The 24979-nt window shown below is 44.0% G+C and overlaps 1 protein-coding gene across 1 annotated transcript in view; it reads left to right on the top strand.

Moving 5' to 3' along the window:
* Nucleotides 1-19817, top strand: part of Sel1l3 (SEL1L family member 3) — a 107571-nt gene extending 87754 nt beyond the window's left edge. Inside the window, exons 18-24 of the mRNA XM_027386951.2 lie at nucleotides 2978-3068; nucleotides 3203-3287; nucleotides 5647-5756; nucleotides 10127-10254; nucleotides 10841-10943; nucleotides 11020-11092; nucleotides 18701-19817. Coding sequence (XP_027242752.1) covers nucleotides 2978-3068; nucleotides 3203-3287; nucleotides 5647-5756; nucleotides 10127-10254; nucleotides 10841-10943; nucleotides 11020-11092; nucleotides 18701-18840 — 730 coding nt within the window. The 3' untranslated portion in view covers nucleotides 18841-19817. The remainder of the gene's footprint in view (nucleotides 1-2977; nucleotides 3069-3202; nucleotides 3288-5646; nucleotides 5757-10126; nucleotides 10255-10840; nucleotides 10944-11019; nucleotides 11093-18700) is intronic.
* The last annotated feature ends 5162 nt before the right edge of the window (nucleotides 19818-24979 follow it).

Raw genomic sequence — 24979 nt, 5'->3', positions numbered from 1 at the left:
GGCTGGCTGCCAGGCAAGCCCCTGAGATCTGCCTATATCGCCTCTCACTCCCCACCCCAGTACCCACCATCTCTAGGGTTGCAAGCTCATGCTGTCATGCCTGGCTTTTTATGTAGGTGTGGGGAATCTGAACTCAGGTCCTCACATATACACAGCAAGCCCTTTATCCACTGCACCATCTCCTGAGCCCCTCAAAGGCTTTAGTAAGTGGGGTGGGTTGGTCTGTAGCATCTCACCCCTATAGACATCCACTATTCAGTAGGAAATGTGATGACATCAGACACACAGGCGTTGAGTGATTGATTCTGCCAGATGGAAGATGAGGTGGATTTCTGTTGAGCACCGATATTGACAAAGATGCTTTTAGACATCTCATTTTGATGGATCTCAGTCTGTCCTTGATGGAAATGCTCCAGAATCCTGATAATTTTCCTCTTGGTTTAGGTAATAATTGAACAACACAAGTCTCCCCCTTTCACCAAGGTAACTTGAGAAAGGAGGCACTGTCATTGCAAGCTTTGTCCTATTAACTGTTTTTATGGAGGGTGTTAGTCTCACGCTCACCTCTCAGTCCTCAATTCTCACAGCCAGCTGATGTTTCTCTTGCTCAAGAGAAGCTCCTCACATTATGTTTTAAGAATGTGAGCCCATTCCGTCTCTTCATGGCCCAGATCTTGACCTTGGGTTGCAAATCAATATCATGTCCTTCCCTTGTTCGTTCGTTCGTTCTTTCTTTCTTTCTTTCTTTCTTTCTTTCTTTCTTTCTTTCTTTTCTTTCTTTCTTTCTTTCTTTCTTTCTTTCTATCTTCCTTCCTTCCTTCCTTCCTTCTTTCCTTTCTTTTTCTGTTTCTGTTTCTTTCTCTTTTTTTTTTTTTTTTGAGACAGTGTCTCTCTTTGTAGTCTAGCTGTCCTGGAGCTCTCCATGTAGACCAGGCTGGCCTCAAACTCTCAGAGATTCTCCAGCCTCTGCCTCCTGAGTGCTGGGACTAAAGGCATGTGCCTCTTCACATGGCCCTCACACATTTTTGGGAGAAACCAAGACATGAGTACAACCCAAGTATCCCTGAAACAACTTGAGATTTTCAGACCTTAGGTCTAAGGATATAACTCAGATGGTAGAGTATTTGCCTAGCATACATAAAGCCCTTGGTTCAGTCCCCAGCACCAGTCTTGATGATAACACTCCTGCAATTTCAGTACTCAGGAAGTGAAAATAGTAAGTTATCCTCAGTTACATAGCAAGTCCAGGCCAGCCTGGGGTACAGATACACAGAACCCTATCTCAAAAAGAAGTGGGGAAGGAAGAGGGAGAATGTGTAGGACTAGAACCTTGTTCGAGAAGGATGTAGCTTTCTGCTGGGTCCCACTGACATGCTCTCTGGGCTCTGCTCTGCTACAGGGAGTCTGGTCCCCAACCACAGTTGTTGCAGGCTGTATAACATTTATAATACAGTTATTTGTCTTTGCAGGGGACATTCCTTGACTGACCTTGGCTCTTCTTAGCATGAGTCAGAGCTAACTGGTCCACTATTTGGGGTCTTTCATGGGCTGGGAATTAGCTCCCTTTTCAGCCACATGGCCCATGGCCGCCTGCCCCCCCCCCACCCCTCACCCCTGTCTACTTCCTAAGGAGTGCTAAAATGGAGAAAGCATTATCAATATCAACTGCTCCAGTGAAAAATAAGCTTTGGAAACAACTACTTATGATTTATTTTTACTCATAAACTGGGCCATATACATAATTAAAGAAGCAGGTAATTAAAAGGAAGAAAATAAATATTACATGCACTCTCACCAGATGAGTTAAGGTCAGAAGAGAGAGAAGTTAGCACTGGGCCTTGGAGCCTCGGAGGTGTGTCTTCTGTGTGTGCATTCATATGTGTTTGGTTTTACTTCTCTTTTGCAACCCAGAGCTTTGTGTATGGGAGGCAAGCACTCTACTCTGAGTTCAACCCAGACCCTCAGTATTGTTTGCTTTTGAGACAAGGTCTCATATAGCCCAGACTGGCCTCCTGTACATTGATTGTCATTAGCCAAGAACGACCTTGAACTCTGAACCCCCCTGCTGCTGCCTGGCAAGTGCTGGGATTATGGGCATGTATCACCATACCACCATCTTGTGATATCATTCTGAAACACCACATCCTAAAGCAGCTACACCACGGAGCCCTTGAACCACTCAATAGTATATGTTTCTTGTTTTCTTTCTTATTGTTCATATGAGCAGCCCTCCCACAAACTCCTACATAGCTCTGATTTTTCCCTTTTGAATAAACTCCACAGATGAGATGTGTGAGACTGTGTGCTACACATATTATTGATGCTTCTTGTGTTGGCATGACTACCTCGTCCTCCAGAGCCATCATGTTCATGGCCCTCCCTTTATCGGTGGATGTAGGGCCGTATTTATAGCCCTAGGCCCTTGTCACAACTCAGTGCAGAAATCCCAGGCAATTACTCGATGCATTCAACATTTATTTTGTTGTCTGTTTTGACCACTGATATAAATTCCTTCTAAACCACTTTTCTTTTACCTAGCTTCTAGTGCACAACAAAAGCCCCACTTAATTAAGCTTGTTCAGAACCCTAAGCCCTAGAAAACCTTTCATGAAACAGAGGGCTGTAAAGCTCAGGGATTTTTCTTAATACCGCTCATCATAACCGATGAAGGAAGGCTTCAAGAACCTAGGACCTGCAGATAGTCCCCAGCCATCGTGGCCACATGCCGTTCAACCAGTAGAGGTAGCTGTTGTATCGAGTAGCTCCCGGCCTTATCTGTCCTTTCAGCTTTTAAGAGAAAACAAATCAGCACAGGCAGTATTTTTAACAACAGTGTTTATTTAAAGGGGGGGAAAAACTCATGATTTTGTGGTTTTAAAAACTGCTTATTTTGTGCCCTCTTCTGTTTGAATATAAGGCTCTCTGAGTATTAGTAAGAACCACTATATGAAATTTATTATTAATCATCTATTTTTAGGCATGAAGCTTTGCTGTATTACGTTTTAGCAGCAGAAACTGGAATTGAAGTGTCACAGACAAATTTAGCACACATCTGCGAGGAGCGGCCAGTAAGTAATGTATTCTATTCTTCTCGCAGTGGAAGCTCTGGGGTTAAAGATAATGAATTGAGTTTTACAGGGGCAAAATTAGTCACTGGACCAAAATATTAGTGAATCAACTTCCTCTCCCCTTTCCCTCCTAGGACCTGGCTGGGAGATATTTGGGCGTTGATTGTGTTTGGCGATACTATAATTTCTCCGTTTTTCAAATAGATGCCCCTTCATTTGGTATGTATAGAAAAACAGGTGCTAAACCAGAGTGTTGGGAGGTTTTAATCTATTGTAACAGGGACCATCTAACAGTTTGGTATGGAGTGTGGCATTTCTAAACAATTAGGGAAGAAAGTGAAAAATGTTTGCTATTAAGGTCATGGCTAAACTGCTGTCAGCTTCCTGCTATGTACTTCCTGCATGCCAACCACTTCTTCCAAACAAAGACATCTCTAAGGAAACCACATCTAAAGAGATGTGGTTCCCTGGGCTGGTCCTTTGTCTTTGTGCCCACAGATGGGCTCCTGGACCCTCCACTCTGGTCTCTGGGTAGAGGTCAGCCTCCAGGAGCTACAATGCCCAGACTCCTTTGCCCAGGGCATTCAGGTGAACTTCTGTCAATTGGAGATACTGTTGGAAGATTGCATCATGGGAGGAAGGGAGAGGCCGAGGAATATCTCCATCGTTCTCTTGCCCCTAGCTTCTGGCAGCAGCCCTTCAGCGTTCTAGCTCTCACCAGCCAACTCTTTCATCTTTGATCTCAGCTCTCGTGGGACCATGAAGCCCTGGAAGTTTCACATCTATCCTCCAATAGCACCCTCTTGCACACTAAAGATGACATTTGCTTCTTAAGTCCTGATTACCAAATCATCTCCAATTTCCCATTTACCCTTTATGCTCTTCCAACCCCAGCACCCCCTCCCACTGTACAGCAGCTACCAGAGATAGAGTCTGCTTTCTCTTTTGGCATTGAGTTATAGCTATACCCCTAAGCAGATGAAGTACATGACTAAAACAAAGTCAGAAAGATGCAGAGCAGGTGAAGGACAGGCCATGGCACTGCAGCTATGACAGTCAGAGACAGCCTCACCTGATGGGCTGTGAGCTGCTGATAGAGATTTTCCCAAGCAGATCTGTTCAGGGAGCCACCATGGAAAACAGTATGTCAACAGATGGAAGTGCCCAGGGCATAAGACTTCACCAAGGAAAATGAGATATTTGTTACAGTTTCCTTTCTGTTGCTGTGATAGAAACTGTTATTCTTTTGTTTAAAAAGAAGAAAAGAGAAATGCTGAGACATGAGACATGTTGACTATAAGTTTATTATAAGGCCCGGCAGAGTAAGGAGACTAAGAAGAGGAAAGAACAGGGTAAATGGCTGACCGCCATGGCCGGTCGCCATAGAGAGAGCGTGTAGGTGAGAGAGAGAGTAGAAAGGAAGCAACGAGGAAGCAGAGAGAGTAAATGGGCAGGGATCTGTCATTTTAAAGGGGTCCTCTGTACCTTCGTGCAGACTTAGTTCCCATGGAACTTTGGGCCGACCAGGGTACTGCCTGTTCCACCAGGTAACAGGGGCAGGCCAGCATAATGCCTGAACCTTTCAGAAACTCCCTGGCAAAAGCGACTTGGGAAGGGTAGTGTTTATTTGGCATGTGCTTCCAAGTCACATTCCATCAATGAAGGGAGTCAGGGCAGGAGCTCAAGACAGGAACCTGGAGACAGAAGCCAGGGAAGAATGCTACTTGCTGGTTTGTTCTCTGGTGCTCTCATTTGCAGGCTTATGTTTATTGTATGGACTTTCTTACATAGCCCAGGACCACCACCTGCCTAGGGATGATGTCACCCACAGTGGACAAGGCCCTCCTACATCAATTATTAATCAAGATAGTTCCTCATAGAAGTGCCCACAGGCCAATCTGGCCCAGGCATTTCCCTAGCTGAGAGTTTCCTCTTAGATGACTCAGATGTATCAATTTTACAAATAGAGGTTGACAACTAAAGTTAGAACATATTATAATAGGAAACACCAGTGATTTAACATATTGGTCTAAAACAGGGTGTCCACATGTGGCCCCAAGATAACATAGAATACAACCAAAATCAGAATCATAAATTTTCTTAAAACATTATGGTTTTTTTTTGTTGTTGTTGCTTGCTTGTTTTTTTTTTCTTTTTGTTTGTTTGTTTGGTTGGTTGGTTGGTTTTGTTTTTGAGACAGAATCTCAGTATGGGTTTTTTGCTTGGTTGGTTTTTGTTTGTTTTGTTGGTTGGTTTTGTTTTTGAGACAGAATCTCAGTATGTAGGTCTGGCTCTCCTGGACTCACTATGTAGACCAGGCTGGCCTCAAACTTTCAGAGATCTCCCTCTCAAGTGCTGGGATTAAAGGTGTACATCGACACACTAAGTCATCATTATGACTTTTTCTACAGTTTTTGGTAACTTGATTGTGTGGTTCTAGATCATGAAATTTTAGATGACAATATCATATCACAATGTCACCCATAAGCATATATGCTTTCCTAGCCTATGGGCAATGATTAGACACACCTGGAAATAATACTACCTGACAAGTAGATGCATGTTTTGTGTTCTGCAGCATATTTGAAAATGGGAGACCTTTACTACTATGGCCATCAAAACCAGTCCCAAGATCTGGAGCTGTCTGTGCAGATGTATGCCCAAGCAGCCCTGGATGGAGACTCCCAGGTAACAACAGTAACTGTCTCTCAAGGCCAAGGGCCTACCAGCCTGCTCTGTGGCTTCAGTAGCATGGCTCGATATCGTTGATCCTCATTGCCACACACCCTTCCACACAGTTCTACCAGGTGAATCTTGACAGAGCACTGGCTACACTCCTCATACTGATCTCACGCCAATCCCACAGGGCTGGAATGATCACACCATTTTCTACCCAGAGATATGTCAAGGGAATGAATCACTCAAGGCCAAACAACTGATTATAAGAAAAGGAACCACAGCTCTGTCTCTGGGTGAAGCCTCAAGTATTTCCACCTCATTGCTTAGTGATAACTTGAGATGCACCCACAGGAGGAAGTGGTTTGCACATACACCGAACCAGGATGTGAGCGATGGGACTTGATTCCCTGAGAACTTTTGGGAAACTTAGTTTTCAATAATTTCAGACTTAAATAAAGGTTATACAGAGAACTCAGAGAGTTACCAGCACCATCCATCCATCTTCCCCTGATGTTCATCTCTTAGAGGCACTTGCCCCGTTGAATGAAGATGTTAATAGCGGGGCAGTAGAATTACTTAACTCCAGTCTTGAATTGCCTCTCAACAGTTTTTCCAGTGTCCCTTTTCTGCTCTAGGATCCCATGCAGAATCCCACATGAATGTAGATGTTACCTTTCTTTCCAATCTCCAATCTATGGCAGTTCCTCAGTTCTTCCTTGTCTCCATGACCTTGAATTTCAAGAATCCTGGTTAGACAGTTTGTAGAACAGCCCACTCTTGGAGTCTGTCTTTTGAGACTGTCTTTTTCTTTCTAATGAATATATTGAGGCTATATATGTGGGGAGAGCATAGCATATACTGGGAAGTGATATATCCAGGAGCATCATATCAGGAATGCATGCAGTCAATATGTCTCATCAGTGGCAAACTTATTTTAGCTACCACTGTGATAAAATACCCTGACCAAAAGCAACTTAAGGGAGAGAGGGTTTGTTTTGACTTTCAGTTCTATGTGATAACAAGGAGGAAAGGTATGTTGGGGAAACTGGAGTCTGGCTTGTCACACTCAGAAAGCAGAGAATAAACAGGAAGAGAGGCTGGGCTTTAAGAGTATGAAGACCTGCCCCCAGTGGTCCACTTCCTTCAAGGTTCCACAATCTTCCCAAACAGTGCCACCTGCTGGGGACCAGGTGTTCAAGCACATGACCCTGTTGGTGACATTTCACAATGAATCCACAACAAAAGATTTCTGTAAAGTGAATATTTTTGCATTTCTAACTGATGAATGAATATCTTTGGGGGAAGTATCTTAAAACTATTCAAGCATCTTGCTTGTCCTCAAAAGTTTGCCCAGGGATTTTAAGAGGTCTTCCCTGCAACAATCACTAGCTCGTGTCTTTATGGTAATTCTTTTTTCCTCCCCTTTCAGCTTCCTAATTAGATTTATGTGAAGATCTCAGGTTCTTTTCCACAATGGAGGATGGGAAGTTTGCTACCTGTTTGTGTGGGTGGCTGGCTGGGGTGTGGTCACAGAGCAAAGTTGAAGCTCATTCCTGCCTCAGCCTTCTTTAATTTCATAGAGGTGTTACATCAGTACAGTTGAGTGTCCAGGTTAAAAACCCCACATCTTTCCCACCCAGGTAGGTGTCCTTGACACATCACTAAGCAAACCCTCAGGTCTCCATTTTCTTATCCGTCCACCGGGGTCATTATAGCCCCTCCCCTGTGGGATAGGAGTATTAAACAAGGTGCTATAAAGCTCTGATCCCATGCCAAGTATGCTTAATGAGCACGATCTATCTTACTATTATTTCTCCCAGATCTGCTGAAGAAAAAAATCTCCCTGGCTATCAGACATCATTTAAAATTAGGTCTAATGATTTGATTTTCAATTCTGTTATTACTTATATTTTAGAAAAACAATGTTACAAACCCAGTAAAATTTAATCTTAAAAGGCAAAAAAACTGAAATCAGTAAATGTGTCTGTTGTATGGCAAGGCCTTTTGTTTTCTTCCTCTTTTCTTTTTTAACTCTTATTTATTCATTTTTGTATGTGGGTGGGGGTGAGCATGCTACAGTATTCATGCAGACCTCAGAGGACAGCTTTTAGGGAGATAGTCCTCTTCTTCCCCTGAGTGGGTCCTGGGGTTTATTGAACTCAGGTCATCGGGGTTGGTGGCAGGCACCTTTGTCCACTGAGCCATTTCTTGAGCCTTGGAGCTTTTCATTTCTTTGTGATATCGGTATGTTCCCTTTCAGTCCCTGCCCACCAGCTGTGTCTGTTATGTCATCTCCAGAGTACATACGACCTTGAAAATAATATTATCACTCAATTGATACTGTGTACATTAATACATTTTATTACACAGTCTCTTTCATTAGTATTCATTCATGAATGTTTATTCTTTTGTTTGACAAATTATTAATTGGTTCAACATGTATTTATCCAATCCTACTGTACTACAAAGTTCAGTGATGACATAAAATGGAAAAAAAAAAAGTAAAACCACTATTCATGCCTTCTTGGGATTGACAGTCTCCCAAGGAGGAGCTGGGGAGTGCCCCCCTCTTTGACTGTAATGAACACTTTGGGGTCTTCACCTTCCCCCTCTCTCTTGAATACCTCAGTTACACACTGAGCTGAGAACGACTGTCACTTAGTCACAGAGTCCCAGTGGTTTTATAACTGTACAATAGTATATTGCTGGTTTATATTTTCCAGACATTATCTCAGTGAGCAGCAGATAAGCAGAGGAGGAAGACAGAAACCTTGTCGACGTGGATAGTTTATTTCTGTTAACTGAGTGCCTGCAGGCTGACACTTGATTCTCATTTCAAGTTGCTTTTACGTTATTACTAGAAAGGAGGACTATTTCACCCACATTTATTGGTGATGAACTAATTGTCCTATCTTCTCTATGTGAATTCTCTATTCTTGTTCTTTTCCTGGTTATCTATTGGTTCTTTGATATTTTTTAACTCAAGTCATAATTAGTTATTTATATATTTGCCTATTTGACAATGGACCTTAAGCCTAGCAGCCGCTTACATTGATCTTATTTTTCCATTGATCAGAATCCTTGCAATTTTATAACCACTTTCTCTCTTTTCTTCTAACACTTCACGTTTTATGAGTATCTTCCTTCCAAAGAGAGAATGGTGTGTATTCTGCTAGGTGTGTGTGTGTGTGTGTGTGTGTGTGTGTGTGTGTGTGTGTGTGTGTGTGTGTGAATTTTAAAGACACTCCATACTCTATCTAGAGGTTATTTGGCAGCGTGAGTAGAGTCTCTGGACCCTGTACCCTTGCCTTTGAATCCCAGCTCTGCCATTTTCTAGCTGGGTGACCTTGAGCACATCCCTTAACTTCTCTATGCCCCAGGTTCCCGATCTATAAAATAAAAGGGTGGTAGTGCCAATACTGACTCATTGTTATGAGATTAAGTGAATGTTTATAAAGCAGAATGCTGCCTCCTACATAGCAAGCACTCACAAGCTGGCTACTAGTGTGTTGACAATGACTGCTGCATGGTCTTGAGGAGAGCCCTGATGTATACAACATGGTAGATGTTGATGGCCTGTAAATTATTATCAGTGGCCATTGAAATACAAGGTCAAAGGGAGACCACAAAAACATGACCAATCATTCATGGAATGGCAACAATGGTTTTTCTTTGTGGATCTCTAATAATAAAGATCCCTTTGCTTTTGGAGGACATGTGGATCTGGCCACAGACCTTCATGCCAGAGGGGTTATTTCTTTCTGGTAGTTTAATAGTACCTTAATTTTAGACACATCTCAACCATCCGGCTCTTGAATGACATTCTTTTATTGGAGCTACCTAGTCCAAAGGATAGGTCCTCCTCTGAGGCTCAGAAGCAAAGTATAGAAGAAAGAAGTAGAAAAATGACCCATAGCTGAGATTTACACCAACAGGAATCATGGGATGTTTTCTACACTCACCTAGAACACCTCAGATATGTGTTCATATGTTATCGTTTATCTGATCAGGTGTCCAGTAGACTAATGGCAAGCAAGGCATGATTCTTAAGCAATGGGTTTAACTCAGTGTTCTGGCTTTGTTGATGAAAGGACTCATTTCCCCAAGTCCTGTGTGGAAACTAGGATGGGGAAGGCTTGCCTGGCATTTGAGCAGATGGGCTGTAGCATTCTTTGAAACCCTCCCTACTCTCCTGCAAATAAATTTCTCAGATGCATATATTCAGGGAAACAATTCATCAATGAACATGACAAAACCATCTGGCTCTAAGGACTGTGAGAAAAAAAATTTAGAGGTTGTAAAAGTTTACATTGTGATGAAGGGTGTGTGTCTGGGTTTTGTGCCAGGAGTTACTGAGTTTGGTTTTGCTCGTGTTTTAGGGATTTTTCAACCTGGCTCTACTGATAGAGGAAGGTGCTGCCGTCTCACACCACATTCTGGAGTTCCTGGAAATTGACCCATCACTCCATCCCAGTAACGCCTCCATTCTCCGGGAGCTGTATGAAAGGTGAGCTCGGAGCACTCTGGTTCCGTGGAGATGAGGTGGGAGGGGACCCTAATGGGTGACACTGCAGACTTAATTCAAGCTAGAATCACCCTGATTTTGTGATGTTAAGTATTAGAAAATGTCACCAGAATTGCTTCTGTCAGCCTTCAGCTAAGCCCAGATGCTATTCCTTTTCCATTGAGCTTCAGGTCCAGCATAGATTGTTCTAGATATGAAGTTCAAGTGCTGACCAAGATTTTCCGTAAGATGGGGGAGAAAAATCACACAACTGATAAGCTGACTTTTCTAGAAGATAAGGAGGTCATCCTGCATCTGGACTTCGGAAGACATTCAGAAATACTGTTTGGGTATATCTGCTGTTCAGGGTCTTCCTTAGGAATGAGGTACAACCTTTCCAGAGGTTTCTGCTAGGATCTCCAAATACCAGCTCAGGTCCAGAGCACTTAGAATTAATTAGCTTCATTCTCTGCCACCATCTTGAGGGCAGTTTCCTATGCAAAATCAAACACATGTGGCTATAAGGGACCAATCATGGCTGGTGCCACCAAGCCAGTGATATCACAGGTTCCCTGATCTTTGTTCACAGGTGCTGGAGCCTCAGTAACGAGGAGTCGCTTAGCCCCTGCGCCCTGGCCTGGCTTTACCTTCACCTGCGGCTTCTCTGGAGTGCTGTTCTGCACTCTGCCCTGGTGAGTATCTTCCCTGAGCCCTGCCTGAGGCCCTGCCCTTCCACAGTCATCTGATGCATGCTCCAAATGTCTGCAGATCTACTTCCTTGGAACCTTCTTGCTGTCCGTAGTGATCGCCTGGATGGTGCTCTATTTCCAGTGTGTCTCAGGTAAAGCTTTCTCTAAAGCCAAGGCAGGAGGGAAGAGGTGGGGGGGGCTTCTTTTCCCTTCCAAACAAGTGACACACCCTCTCTTCATAATCTTGGTCCTGCTTCATTTCTTTAACATGGTCCCGAATAGTTATGAAGGTGTCTTTAACATAGTCTCAAAGCCCCCAGTTGTCAGGGAGCCTTGGACAATTACAATTTTCAAAGTAAAGGGCTTGAAGTTTTGTCTTTTTATCTTTTTAACTTAAAAAACAAAAACAGAAAACACTCTCCCCCCCAAAAAGAACTAAAATGTTTGCTTTTTCCCTACATATGCCTGAAAACCTCATTTCAAACCCAGCTTCTGTATGAAGTGTTTCCACTCTTGTAGCAGGATTTCTTGGACCACCAGCCCCCAAATCATGACTTACTGTTAATTGTAAATGCTCAGCCTTAGTTTAGGCTTGTCCCACTGGCTCTTACAACTTATTTTAACCTGTTTCTCTTCATCTATGTTTTGCCTTGGGGACTTTTTATCTTTCATTCTGTATGCCCTACTTTTCTGCTTGCTCCAGGCCTTGCCAGCCCCTGGCGTCTCCCTTTCTTTCTCCCTTGTTCTCCCCCCAGTCTAGACTCCTCCTCCTACTACTACTACTACTTAGTCTCTCTGCCCACCAGCCCTGCCTGTGCCTCTACTGGCTAACTCTTGGCCATTCAGCTTTTTATTAGACCAACTGGGTGCTTAGGCAGGCACTTTAAAGCAGCAACACATCTTTAGGTAGTTAAACAGATGCAGCATAAACAAAAGCAACACATCTTTACATAGTTAAACAATTATTCTACAACACAAGAAAATGTAGCACATCTTTACTTAGTTAAACAAAGATTCTATTCCACAGCACACTCATTCCAGTCATAATGCATAAGTGTACCTAGCTACCCAGGTAGACTTGGAGAGTCCACTTTGGTTCTTTGCAGATACAGTTATTTTTCAAGCTAGCCTAAGGAAGTAGCTAATGGAATGAGCTTCTCATCACTTCTATTTGGGACTCCATACTTGTAGTCTGTGTGACTTAATGGGAATTACTCAACCTTTCTGATCTCCCAGTTTCTCATTCAATCAAAAGAGAGTCTGTCATAACTTCCAAGGGATGTAAAATGATGGCGGCAGTTTAAAAATGCATATGAGATACTTATCCTAATGGCAACCATAGTAAAAATGAGAGCTATTAAACTTAAGTGGTGTATAAAACCCTTGCAATGAACAATAGCTATTTTATTTATCTTTCTAGGGTTAAAGGATGGTCCAACTAATACCGTTCAAATTATCATCTCTCACACTTAGCAGAGGCTCAAACCTGCAAATGTCTCTTGGTGGAAAGTGACAGATTGTCACTATCTTGAATGGCAACAAGAGGAGGGAATAACTCACCAAGACTAACAGAGACACTTACAAATGAGTAGATTAGGGGTGGGCTAGCATCTGAGTGTTTGCATGGCTATTATTGTGTAGCAGATGATGAAAGGTGAAAGGAGTGGGTTGGCCTCTCTCTCAAAGGCAAATGAAGTAACATCTCCCTCTCCTTTACCCAAGGAGGTGCTTGGTGCCCTCCACAGCCCTGCCTGGCTGGAGGCCTCGTCCTCTGCCCCTGCACAAATTTCCCTAGGGCACCTCTGTCTCGTCCCTGAATTTGTTGCCAGGTAGAGCACATTTGTTTTGTGTCTTGTCAGTGTTTTCCGTTTCAAATTATCTTTGTCATTTTTACTCTGTGGAAATACTGTTATGACTATTCTGAATGCAGTTCTGTTAGGGTTGCTAAAAATTGACTTGATGGCTTTATGCCAGCTGGTAGCCATGAAAATTCATGGATGGGTGGGAGCTCCTTTATTAGACACTGGCTTCTTTCTGTCTCCCAATCTTCATTATCAGACCCTCTGCATTTTTGTCTCCCTGTCCCTCCTGCGCTTTCATAAATCACATATATTTCCCCTTCCTGTCTCTCCTTGGGTCATTCTGTCACCTGTCACCCCTCACTTTTCAAAATGTTTTCATTTTCTTTTTCCAGGACATCCCCCTCTTTCTTCTTAGCAAACACAGAAGATTGTGTTGGGATGAGATCTAAAAAAGAACTTAATTCTACACGTGGCATGTTACAGATGAGGGAATTGAGGCAAGAGAGGTGGAGTAACCTGTTCACCCAAGGAAATGAGACCAAGAGGGATGTAGGGTGTAGAATTCTAAACTTGCTTTCAAAACCTCAATCCTTGAAAATGTTATAGGTTATCTTAAACTAATTGGCCCTTCACAGTAAGAGTATTTCCTAATAGGTTTGAGTATCTTAAAATAAAATTTGTAATTAACCTGCCCACACACATACTTGCTTTAAAAGCAATATAAATGATAATTAAAAGAAAACAACTTATTACAAAATAATGATTCCATATGTAACTTCTAGCCCACTGCCTCTTAGTTTTACTGGGCATAGGAATCATGCAGGGTTCATACCCCATGAAATTCTGATAGTGTGCGCCTAGATTAGACCTTTGTAGCAAGCCTCTGGGTCATGCCCACACTGCCATTCTGTAAAGCATGCTTGGACCAGGAATGGCAGAAATAAAAAGGAAAGGCTTGCATGCTAACAGAATTTGCCTGCCTGCTGCAGTCCCACCAGCCCTATGAGAACTCATGCTGAGGGCTGAAGAGTCTCTCCCATTCCTTTCCTGGTGTCTAAAGTCCTGGTCTAGAATGAAAACATATCAGTCAATCCAAGCACTCGGGAGGCAGAGACAGGCAGATCTCTGTGAGTTTGAGGCTAGCCTGGTTTACAGATCGAGTTTCTCCCTGGCCTGGGTGCTGGTCAATAAGTCAATAGAGAAGGCATGGGTTTGAAAGCTGCTGGATCTCCAAAACAGCCTGGGATAGGGATTGGAACTAGAAGTTGGGTTTTTTATTCATTTTAGAATTTTTTAAAAAAAATCTATTGTTTTTTAAATTTTAATGGTTTGTCAGCAAGCTGTTCATATCTGTTGTGTGTTCAGCTCCAGCTCGTCCAATTTTCCTCCCAAGTTTCTGTGATGCTCTGTGATATACAGTCAACATGCCACAGCCTTTGCCACATGAAATAGTTCCTTGTTAAGTGGTGCAGGACAGGCATTAGTCCCACAGTAGTGGGGAAAGGAGCTGCTAAGATTCTACCCTACTGTTATTTGTGAGACAATGCTGAGTAAGGGAGAAGCTTGCCTGTGCCTCCATTTGCTTTTCTACAAAATGGAAGAAATAATACTTTGTCTGCTTCTTTCTGTAGCTGAGAGAACCAAATGAGATGGCATGGTATATTTTAAGCTGTTATCTATCAGAATCTTGTCCTATTGGGACATTTTGCTTGGGGTTAAAGAATTCTGCCATAAGGAGTTGATGATACATAACTAGCCTGATTTGCCTCTAATAGTTAACACAAGCCTAACATTCTTTTGCTATGCTGCGGGGCTTCAAAAGCATTTAAACAAAGGTGTTAACAAATATGTCACAAGCAACAAAACAGGGGATAAGTACTTGCCTCTAAGGAAACCTGTTTTTGGTTTCTGGCTTGCCTTCTTCCAGGCAGCTACATCTTTCAAAAGATCAGTGCTTCTCCCGGTAATAAGGTCCCTGGAGTTACTTGGTTGCCACAGGTCTGAGAACAGAACTCCTATTGCTCCAGGCCTACCTTTTTACTCCATGTCCCCCTGTTTGGGCAGCTTCACCTAACCATAGAACCATTAGCATTTTCCTGGAGCCTCCAGTTTCAGGTTGCTCCCGGGAAAGGAGAGGGCATTTTGCTAGAACAATCCAAAAACAGCGCAGTCCCTCTCTGACTCCAAAAAAAGTTTCATTTCACTGCTTGAGTGTGTCTCAAAAGCACCACCTCCCCCTCCCTACCAAGGACACTGAACATAATTAGCTTAATGGAGCAGCTGTTTTGAAACCCAAAATATCCCAAAGTAAAGGGAGTCTGGATTCATGACTACCTGTGCCTGCTGCAGACATCCCTCAAACAAAAAAAAAGCCTGGCTGGCTGCCTGCAGGGAGGTGAAAAAAGAATGGAAAGATAAAACAGAAATGCCATTTCAAAGAAAAGGCCCTCCTTTGAAAAACTGATATTTGAAATTTGAAAACACAAAATCCGTAAGACTCTAAATCCTAAATTCTTAAACTCTGAAACTTAAGAAGCCACATGAAGCCACAAGAGGGAAGTCCCTGACCTGACTTCACATAACAGGTTGTAGTCAAAATGCAGGGGCACTAAACATATATAAAATTATCTTTCGATCTATATATATAAGGTGTATATATGAAACAATGAATTTCATGTTTCTACTTGAGTCCACAAGATACCTTATTAGGCATAGTCTAACCTAAGCCCCAAATCTGAACTCTGAAACCCATCTGGTCTTATTCATTTCAGAGCAAAAAAAAATAATAATAATTAATTCCTCCACCTATAGCATGACTCTAAACTTGATGTCTAAAGAACACACGGCATAAAAGAGGCTTGTAGAGCTTCCTGATCCCAGGGATGATGAGGTGGCCTATATCAGTGCCAGTCTGTCCCTACACTGCCCATGTACTCTGGTTCATCCTTTCAGGCTGTGGTTAGCCTAGGGTTTTTTGTTTTTTAGCAAAATGTAAGATGATCCAACTGAGATTAATTAAACCTTTCTCTGCTCTGCTCCTGTCCCCTACATTTCCAGATAATGAGGTTTCTGCTAACAGCACAGTGAAATGCTACGCAGAGTGCTAGTGAAGAAAGTTGATAGTCTTGAAGTTGGAGATGTCACAGCAAGGTGTCTTCCTGGTCTCCTCTAGCCTCCCACTCCCACCAGTGCCAGTGCTTAGAACTAGTCTAGTCACAGGAATCTTGTACCTGTCCTGGGCTCTACAAGCTCCTGAGGACGAACTCATACATAGTGTGAGGTTTCCAGTGCCCCTCCTTGCCCCTCATTCTTACTAGTGGTCTGCCATGTCAATGCATGCTCCCATATTATTGGTTGAAGCCAACATCTGATTGACTGGCAACCAAATGTGTGCAATGACTATACCAGGAGTCAGCATACTTTCTGTCTTGTTTTCTAGACAGAGTCTCACATAGCCCCTGCTAGCCTCAAGCTTGTCTTGTAGTAGAGGATGACTTTGAACTTCTAGTCCTCCCACATCTCTCCCAGATGCTGGCATTGTAGGACAACATCTCTATGCCCGGCTGATGTGATGCTAAGGATGGAACCAAAGGCTCATGCATACTAGGCAAGCGCTCTACCAACTGAGCACACTCCAGCAGCACATTTTTCTGTAAGGAGTTAGATAATAGTTGCTTTAGCTTTTCCAGTCTGTCCCTGGAAATCTGAAGTAGGCATCATAGTTGGGCTTCTAATAAAACTGTGTGTGGATACATTTGAATTTCAAATGTTTTCACACATCACAAAGTCTTATTCTTGCTTTGGTTTTTGTTCTCTCATTTAAAAGTGTAAAAACCACTCTTAGATCATAGACCCATACAAAAAAACCAGGCAGTGACTGCCATTGGCCCTGGGTCCTGTGTGTGCCAGATCCTAATTGTTCCCACTAATGTACAAAAATGGTTCCCCAGCAGCAAGTAATCCACAAATCACTTCTCTTTGGCTCTGGAATACACTCTTATTTTTTAAGCAGCATGATGATATTCCTGGTCACCTTGATTCTAGCCCAATAATAAAATTAGCACGTTTTCCAGGTGAGCAGAGACAAAGGGGCCACTCTAAAATTAAGATGTGAAGTGGGGGGGGGGGCTCATGCAGTGATTGCAGTCCTCACAGAAGGGAGGGGACCCTCACAAAGATAATAACAAACTTGCCAGAGGAAACAGCCTGCGTTCATTATTGTCTCCGTCCAGGGGGATTAAGTGGTGGCAGTGCTAATTAGGCATTCCTTCTACATTTACACATTGGCACCTTTTGTTTTAATCAGAAAACCAGTTGCTGATTTATCTCGTTACCATGGCGACTTAAATGTTTCCTAAGCTTGAAAGCCCATGCCTTAGTGTTGTATTAACTTCCACAAGGGTCACAGGAAAGGCAGATCCTATGGCAAAAGGGGGTTCAGACACCAGCTGCTCCAAGCCCTTCTATTCCCAGGGGAGGAAACATGGGAAACAAGAGATTCTAACACGTTAGAACTGAAGCGTCCACAAGGCAGCATCTAGCTCTGGGCTAGCCAATAACAGGTAAAAAAGATGAACCAGAGCTGGGCGGTGGTTGTGCACGCCTTAAGTCCCAGCACTTGGGACGCAGAGGCAGGCGGATCTCTGTGAGTTCGAGACCAGCCTGGTCTACAAGAGCTAGTTCCAGGACAGCCTCCAAAGCCACAGAGAAACCCTGTCTCGAAAAACCAAAACGGAAAAAAAAGAAAAAAAGAACCAGGACTGCTCCTCAAACTGTGGCACAGTGGTCCCTGAACCTTATCACTTGGTCACCCTAGTAATGTCCCACCATTCCACAGCACCTCGGCCTCTCCCCTAGTCTCTGTTTCCACATCTCCTGTGGGTATTGGAAGAAGCCCTTAAGGAAAATCCTGTCCATAGGCAGAAAAGCCAACCTCCAGCAGTGGCCCTTGGGTGTGGCCATATTCAGATATGGAGCTGTTGGAGAGTTGGATTGTCAACACCGGGTGGCATCTTTGTATAGTACATATATTTCAGAATGGCCTTTAAAAATGGCTCCATCAGGCCTTCAAGATGTCTCAGCCCCTAAAGATACTTGCTACCAATGTTGAAAACCTACATTCAATCCCTGGACCCATGTAATGGAAGAAGAGGATGGACTCCTGCAACTTGTCCTCTGACCTCCACATGTGCCTGGCATGTGCACACACTTACACATATGTGCTACAGAGAAATTAGTACAAAATGTAAAAATAAAAAAGGCCCACTTTCTACAAAGTTAGTAAGACTAAAATACTGTCGAGTTTAAGTGTGATCACAGCTTACAGGTAAACTAGCCCATGTTTGCCCAGACTTTGGCCACTTAGCTAACCATTCATCACACAGCTCTGGGTGTTACTGTCCCCGTTTTTATAGCTAAAGAAGCCAAGGCTCAGAGTAGTTAAGAGCTGGCTCAAGATTACCCAGCTGGTAAACATCAATGCTATTCAACCCATAGTCTTTCTTGCTTTGAAGTTCATGCTGTTTTTGTTCTGGAGCCTCAAAGGGGACTGTAGGCATCCAGAAAACAAATGCTTCAGCTCTTTTGTCAGTCCCATAAGCCATGTACCTGAAATGAACAAATCTTAACACATTTCCTTGGGAAACAGTAACATTTCCCACACATTTACTCATGCCAAACACTGTTCTAAGCTTTTTTAATGCACTTTCTCATTTAACCCTTGGAATGATTCAGCGAGGCAGCTACATTTATCTTCTCCATTTCTGTTCCAAGATGGTATTTTGTAGAAGGGAGCACCAAGGTTCAAAGAACCTAGATTATGGGTCCAATGTTGTCTGTCTACTGAGAGTTGGGTTCACCAGCCAAGGAGCATCCCTCCTGCTTTCTGGATCCCGGGTGAGGCTGGGTGTCCTGCATATGCCTCTCAATGTTCACCTCCGTTTGCATGTGTCTCTGCAGCCAGTGGCTCCTCTCCAGCACCAGCCTGGGTCGTGGCAGACCCCACCTCATCCGCCCCAAGTCCAGCTGTGCCTCCAGCTGCAGATGCCTCCGACCATGACCCACCCATGATGGCTAACAACCCTGAGCCTCGAGGGTGAACTTGCACGTCCAGTCTCTCCAGCTGAGAGATAGTCCTTTCAATAGCTGGTTGGGGAAGGCTAAGGCCAGGGCATTTTGCTGATAAATTACCTTAAATGTCTTGTGAACTGGATGCCGGTTTTGCACTTGGTGTCTTTTTGTTTATTTTTAAACAAGGACATACCCAGAGCAGAATGTAGTTATCAAACAAATTCAAGAATTACCTTGAAACAGGGACATGTGAGGAGGTGAACTGGGCCATCAGACTGTCATTCCTGGTCATTGTTCTGGGACCCACAGTCTGCCTTGTGGCACTTCCATATTCCCATCCATGGAGAGGCATTTAAAAAAGTCTTAGTCTTTGTTCATCCTCTTTGACCAGAGAACAGGAACTTCTCTCCAAGGCTAATGATGCTTCAGTGTCTGTGTTTGCCACATCCTGCTCCCAAAACCCCACCTGACAGATTGCTCTCTGAGTCCCAAACCGAGCAGTTAGAAGGCGCCTTGGAGTGAACAAAACAGCGTATACAGGGAAGGCAATAGCATTGTACATTGGTTTACATTTTTTCCCCTGTGGGTTTTTCTAGAGTCGTAGTGCTTCCAAATCATCTGATGACATTATTGGATATCGTTTATGTTTCCATCACAACCCATGCAATAACATCTAGAAAATCTTTACTATTTAAGTGTAGTTGTCTTCTTCATGAATCACCATTAGAATAGACTGGCAGCAATGGAATATGCAGAAAAACAGCTGGTAGCTCATAGTTTCATCCCACCCCTTCTGCTGCCTGCCTGTGTCTGTATAGGTAGGTGTGTGTGTGTGTGTGTGTGTGTGTGTGTGTGTAGTGTGTAAAAGGGCAAGGAAGAACAGAGTGTCTGTGTACTGTATGCTGCTACAGTAGTAAATAAATCAGTAATGCAATACTGTGGGTTCAAACTACTCTTTGCACTACTTTATTTACAGTAGTAAATAAAATTATTTTTCTACAGTTGACTACCAGGAAGTTGGCTTCTTTTCTTTTTCATTGTCACTGTGGTCATTATACAAAATGCTATGGTCTACTTGTTCTCTTTAGAAGTCTTCCCATCCCCAACACACAAAACAACCCTCTACAGGGAAGGGGTTGTCCTGGAAACCCAGATTGGCAGCTGTGAATGTGGTGGTGGCAGGAAGCTTCCTTCCAGGAATCCTAAACCTATATCCGGCCCTGATGATGTTTGCCCAACCTCACACTGTTGGGGCTCCTGCTCTGAAATGAGTCTTCTCTTGAATTCTAGGTTAAGACTCCAGTTAATTCTCTTTCTCCTGTGTGCATTGCTCTCTTTGAGCAAAAATGATCTGAGCCATTTGCAAAAGAATCAGACTTTGGGGTCTAATAGTTCTGGTCCTGTAACTTACTCAGTTATATTGGGATTAACCTTCCTTAGGCTTCATATTCCTGTGCTATAAAATGATGAGAAGAAAAAAAAAAACTCTTGGTCATCTCTCAAGGCTTAAAAGAGATTGTGTGTGTGTGTGTGTGTGTGTGTGTGTGTGTGTGTGTGTGTGTGTGTACCCCACAGGAAAGTGCTGTGAGCATGGCTGGTTATTAGTGCTGTTAGGAGAAATATGAGGAGCCACACAGGCACTCAGCTCTGCACAGAGCCTCTGTTGAGGGGGAACATACCCATTCCCTATCTGCTGGGACCTTAGGCTGTGGACAACTCACAGTTACATGGCTCAGTGGAGCACACTCCTTCCAGATAGCCATAGGAGCAGTTTTTCAATCTTGTCTTCATTAGTTACTTTTCTGTTGCTGTGATAGAACACCATGGCCAAAAGCAATTTACAGAAGAAAAGATTTATCTTGACTCCCAGTTCCAGAGGGTAAGAATCCATCATGGCAAAAAGGTAAGCCAATAAGTGATAGGTGTGGCCACTGGGAGATCACATCTTCAATATAAACATGACTTCTCAAGGCTCATCCCCAGTCACATACCTCCTCCAGCAATGCCACACCACCTCACCAAACAGTGCCAGCAATTGGAAACCTGAGTCCTTGAACCATACATTGTTGCTATTGATATTTGGGCTGGGTGGTTCTTTGTTGTATGGAGTTCCAGAGTAAGAATCCACAACAGCAGGGTAGCCCAAGCAGCCTCAGCAGGAACCTGGGATATCACATCTCCATCCTCACACCGGAAGCACAGAGAGCAAATTGGAAAAGAGGCTATAAACTCTCAAAGCCCACCCTAAACGTACCATAACCTTCCCAAACAGCATCACTAACTGGGGGCTAAGTCTTTAAATACCTGAGTCTGTGTCATTTAAACTACCACTTGTGTCTTCTCCAAGCTGTTCTGGCCTCTGAACCTTTTGACTGCATCCAGGCATTTGCATATACCCTGGGGAGAAATGTGGGGAAAGATGCAGGTGCTGGCTCTCTGCACTGTAGCAGCAGCTGTGTCTATAGGAATCTGCAAACAGCAATGAAGCTAGAAGCAGGACCATTTGATGAGAGGAATCTGGTGAGAATAGCCAGAGCAAGACACTGCATTGCCTGATAGTAGGTGCTGACATCTCCAACAGGCCCCAGTTTTATACCAACATCTGGAGGAAGAGGAGGTATGGTAGCACACTCTGAGAGTAATGGTGTTTGTCCTTAGGAAATTAAGCATTTCCCAAAGGAGTCTATTGGTTTATTACATTGAACTAAGTAAGTGTTTCCAACCTATGCAACCACCTGTCATTATTGATGCCCAGGGAGTACATACTCAGAAGGAAAATTTGATTGTAGATGATAAAATATATTCCAATATACATCTGAGGGTCATATAAATACATTTTAACTTCACTACCACGACAATACAACAGATGTTTCAAGATATTCAGCAATGAGGGTGGCCATTAAGTGCAAAATTGTGGGGGTGGGGCTGAGCCTTGACAGGTAGGCAGGATTTTGACAAGGAAGATGGAAGATGTCATCTGGAGATAATTACCTGGCCACAGGCCTGGCAGGACCATGCACAAAATACTGCAGGAACGGTGGTAGTTGCAAGGGTCAGGGGGCGGTATATGCAGTCAAGCTCCTATTGATGAGGAGGCCAGCAGTATTCCAGTTGGTCAGAATGGCCCAGAAACTCAGTCATGCATGAGATCAGCAGACAGGTTCTCCACAGGCCTGAACTTGCTTTCTGGAAAGTGCCAATGGAAGGTAGGGGCTTGCGGCCACCCAAAGTTAGCTGTTCCCTACGTGGCTCAGGAAGCTGAAAGTGGCCCTTCTGACATCTCTGAGTGGCAAACAGCTTCCAGGAGTCAATTAGAGAAAGTCAGAAAGTGCATCGGGGGCCGGGTCTGGGGCATAGAAGCCTCAAAGGTCATTCCCCTCCCAGACAGCCGCATAAAGAAACCAGCTGACTCCGCCAAGACAGCTCTTATTTTATGCTTCCCCTTCCCTCCACAAAGATGCATCGGATTGATTTTCCAGAACTGTTGGGCTCACATTGCACACCACCTCTGGTTTCTGAGCCACTCATCCAGGCAAAATGTCTTGCTGGGAGAGCATAGATGAGAACAGTGCCAGTCAGTGCAGGTTGAGGCCTGATGCAGCCACAGTCCTTCTTGGCTCCAGAAGGTTCTGCTAAATAGCCCCCTTCTGAAATGCAACAAAATCTCTCTCTCTCTCTCTCTCTCTCTCTCTCTCTCTCCCTCTCTCCCTCCTTCTTTCTCCCTCCCTCCCTCCTTCTCTCCCTCCCTCCCTCCCTCCCTCCCTCCCTCTTTCTCTCTCTCTCTCTCTCTCTCTCTCTCTCTCACACACCACGCACGCACGCACGCACGCACGCGCGCACACACACACACACACACACACACACACACACACACACACACACACACACGAGCGTCTCCACCCCTGTAAAGGGACACACCTAAGCCTAGCTGCACACGAGGAATCAGTGTGCTTCCAAAGTGAGGCAGGCATGTGAAGCCCATGTCCACAGCTGCCCTCTACATGGCTCCAAAGGAGAATGGGAGGTGCATGATTTCCACCCTCAAAGAGAAACAGATGAAGGATGTGGAGAGTGCCCTACCTCGATGAGTTTCCAGCTCCATGGAACAATAAATTTCTGTTGCTCAAGTCACCCAGCCTGTGACATTTTGATATTCTGGGCTTTGCAAACGAATACAAAGCCACGAGCATAAGAAAAATTGCTCTGACTGGGACTTAGGAGATGTCTGCAGGGATTCTGGAAGGCCTTAGAAGTATTTCAGCACCAGAAGAGGGCTGAGTCATCCCATGCAGAGAACACCACTCCATCTTACCCATCACACAACCCAGGGCCAGCATCCTGGCCACTTCCTGATCTCACTTTTGGAGCCCAAGCTATATTCAAGCTCTGTAGTACAGACACTCCTTTTCCATTCCAAATGCGGCATGTGCAGCTGTTTCCTCTCCTCCAGGTGTTAGAGGCCAGGCCTCCTCAAGTGCTTCCTCCCACCGAGTTGCTGCTTTCCACACCACTGAGTGTGGTTGACATTGATTGTCAAGCTGACACCATCTAGAATAACCTAGAACAAAACTCTGTGCATATCTATGGAAGAGTTCTTAGATAAACTCCATGGAGGTGGGAAGACCCACCCTAAATGTGAACAGCACCATCCCATGGGCTGGGGTTCTGGGAGAAAATGAATTGGATTTCTGTATCCATCTTTCTGCATCCTGACAATAGATGCCATGTGGCCGGCTGTCTCAAGCTCCTGCAGCCATGCTGTCCCTTCCATGACAGATTGTGGCCCCTTGTACTGTAAGATGAAATAAGTCCATCTTCCCTCACCGTGCTTTTTGTCATACCCTGTAAGCAGGGATTCCAGCAACACTCAGTGCATTAGGAGGCCCTATGATACCTCACATCAATGACAGCTGTGTGCAGACTTAGATCATCATGGTGTCTACAATGTCCTGTGGGAAAATATCTTGATATCTGCTCATGACTGAGATCCAGACACTTTCAATGGCTTACAGATCTGAGTACCACCAATGGTGGAGATGGGGTAGGTACTAGGGCTCAGACCCAGCCATAAGCCCTACGGGCTGAAGGAGAACAGGGTGAGTTTATTGTTGTTGCTGTTGTCAGTGGATCTTTTCTTAAACCTGCCTTTCTAGAAGCATCGCCAAAGCAAACACACTATTTCTCCAAATTGTGACTCCCTGGGGCCTGAGCAGACTTTTTAGCTCACTCCTGGGCACAAAGGAGACAGAGAACATCTTCTGTCCCCTCCCCTTTATCAAAACCGTTACTGCAGTACTATATAGCCAAACTGTGACTACTTATTAACTGACCAGAATACCATGGGCAACACCTTAGTTCATCCATTCACTAAATAAATGTTGTGCTGTCTCATATGGTGAAATTCAACTCCTCTTCTGGTCACTCATGGTAATTCTACTGCATTTTCACCCATGACCTGCCTGAGTCCATTCAAGGGAGCTGAACCAAACTCAACAGGGTCATCTAACAGGGGTTCAGTCAACACTGCTTAGGATGCTCTTCTGGGAAGGTGTTTCCCTCTGCTGTGGAGGAACCATGGTAAATCAACCTTCCTTGTCAATGTGGCCACAATTGCATTCTTTGAGTGTTGAAATCTGAGACACTGGTTAAATAGCTCTGATTCTCATAATGCTGACACAAATCAAGAAACACACTTCCTGCACCTCACAGATGAGTCAGCCATTGCTACAGCAATTCCAAATAATAAACAACAGTGAGAGCTCTAGGCACATAGCCAGACACCTGTGAGGTGGCTGTGGTTCAGCAGATCCAAGCTAGGCTCTGTACGTGTTGTTGTGGCCTATGGATGTGGGGACCCAGGTGAGTTTTGTATGACTTTCCTTCTCCGGGGGTTAGTAGGCAACAGGGGTGTGTTTATCTTAAACACATCAGGGTATGCCACACAAACATGCTACTTAGGCATAAAATTCTTAGTCAACAGATGCAGAAGAGATCTCTGCCCTCTGTTTCTCTGCCTAAAAGCAAGATTACTTTTCCCTTGAGATGTTCCCTCTCAAGGGAGGGAACTCATGTACCAGGGAAGGAGAGAGATTTATGACCAGAAAGAGTCACCTCGCAGTTGAGCCTGCATAAGTCAACCTCATCAAAATAAACACACTTAAGGACTTG

This window comes from Cricetulus griseus (assembly GCF_003668045.3).
Source record: "Cricetulus griseus strain 17A/GY chromosome 1 unlocalized genomic scaffold, alternate assembly CriGri-PICRH-1.0 chr1_1, whole genome shotgun sequence".
In the NCBI taxonomy this organism is placed as follows: Eukaryota; Metazoa; Chordata; class Mammalia; order Rodentia; family Cricetidae; genus Cricetulus; species Cricetulus griseus.
This window is presented reverse-complemented; position numbering and strand designations above follow the sequence as displayed.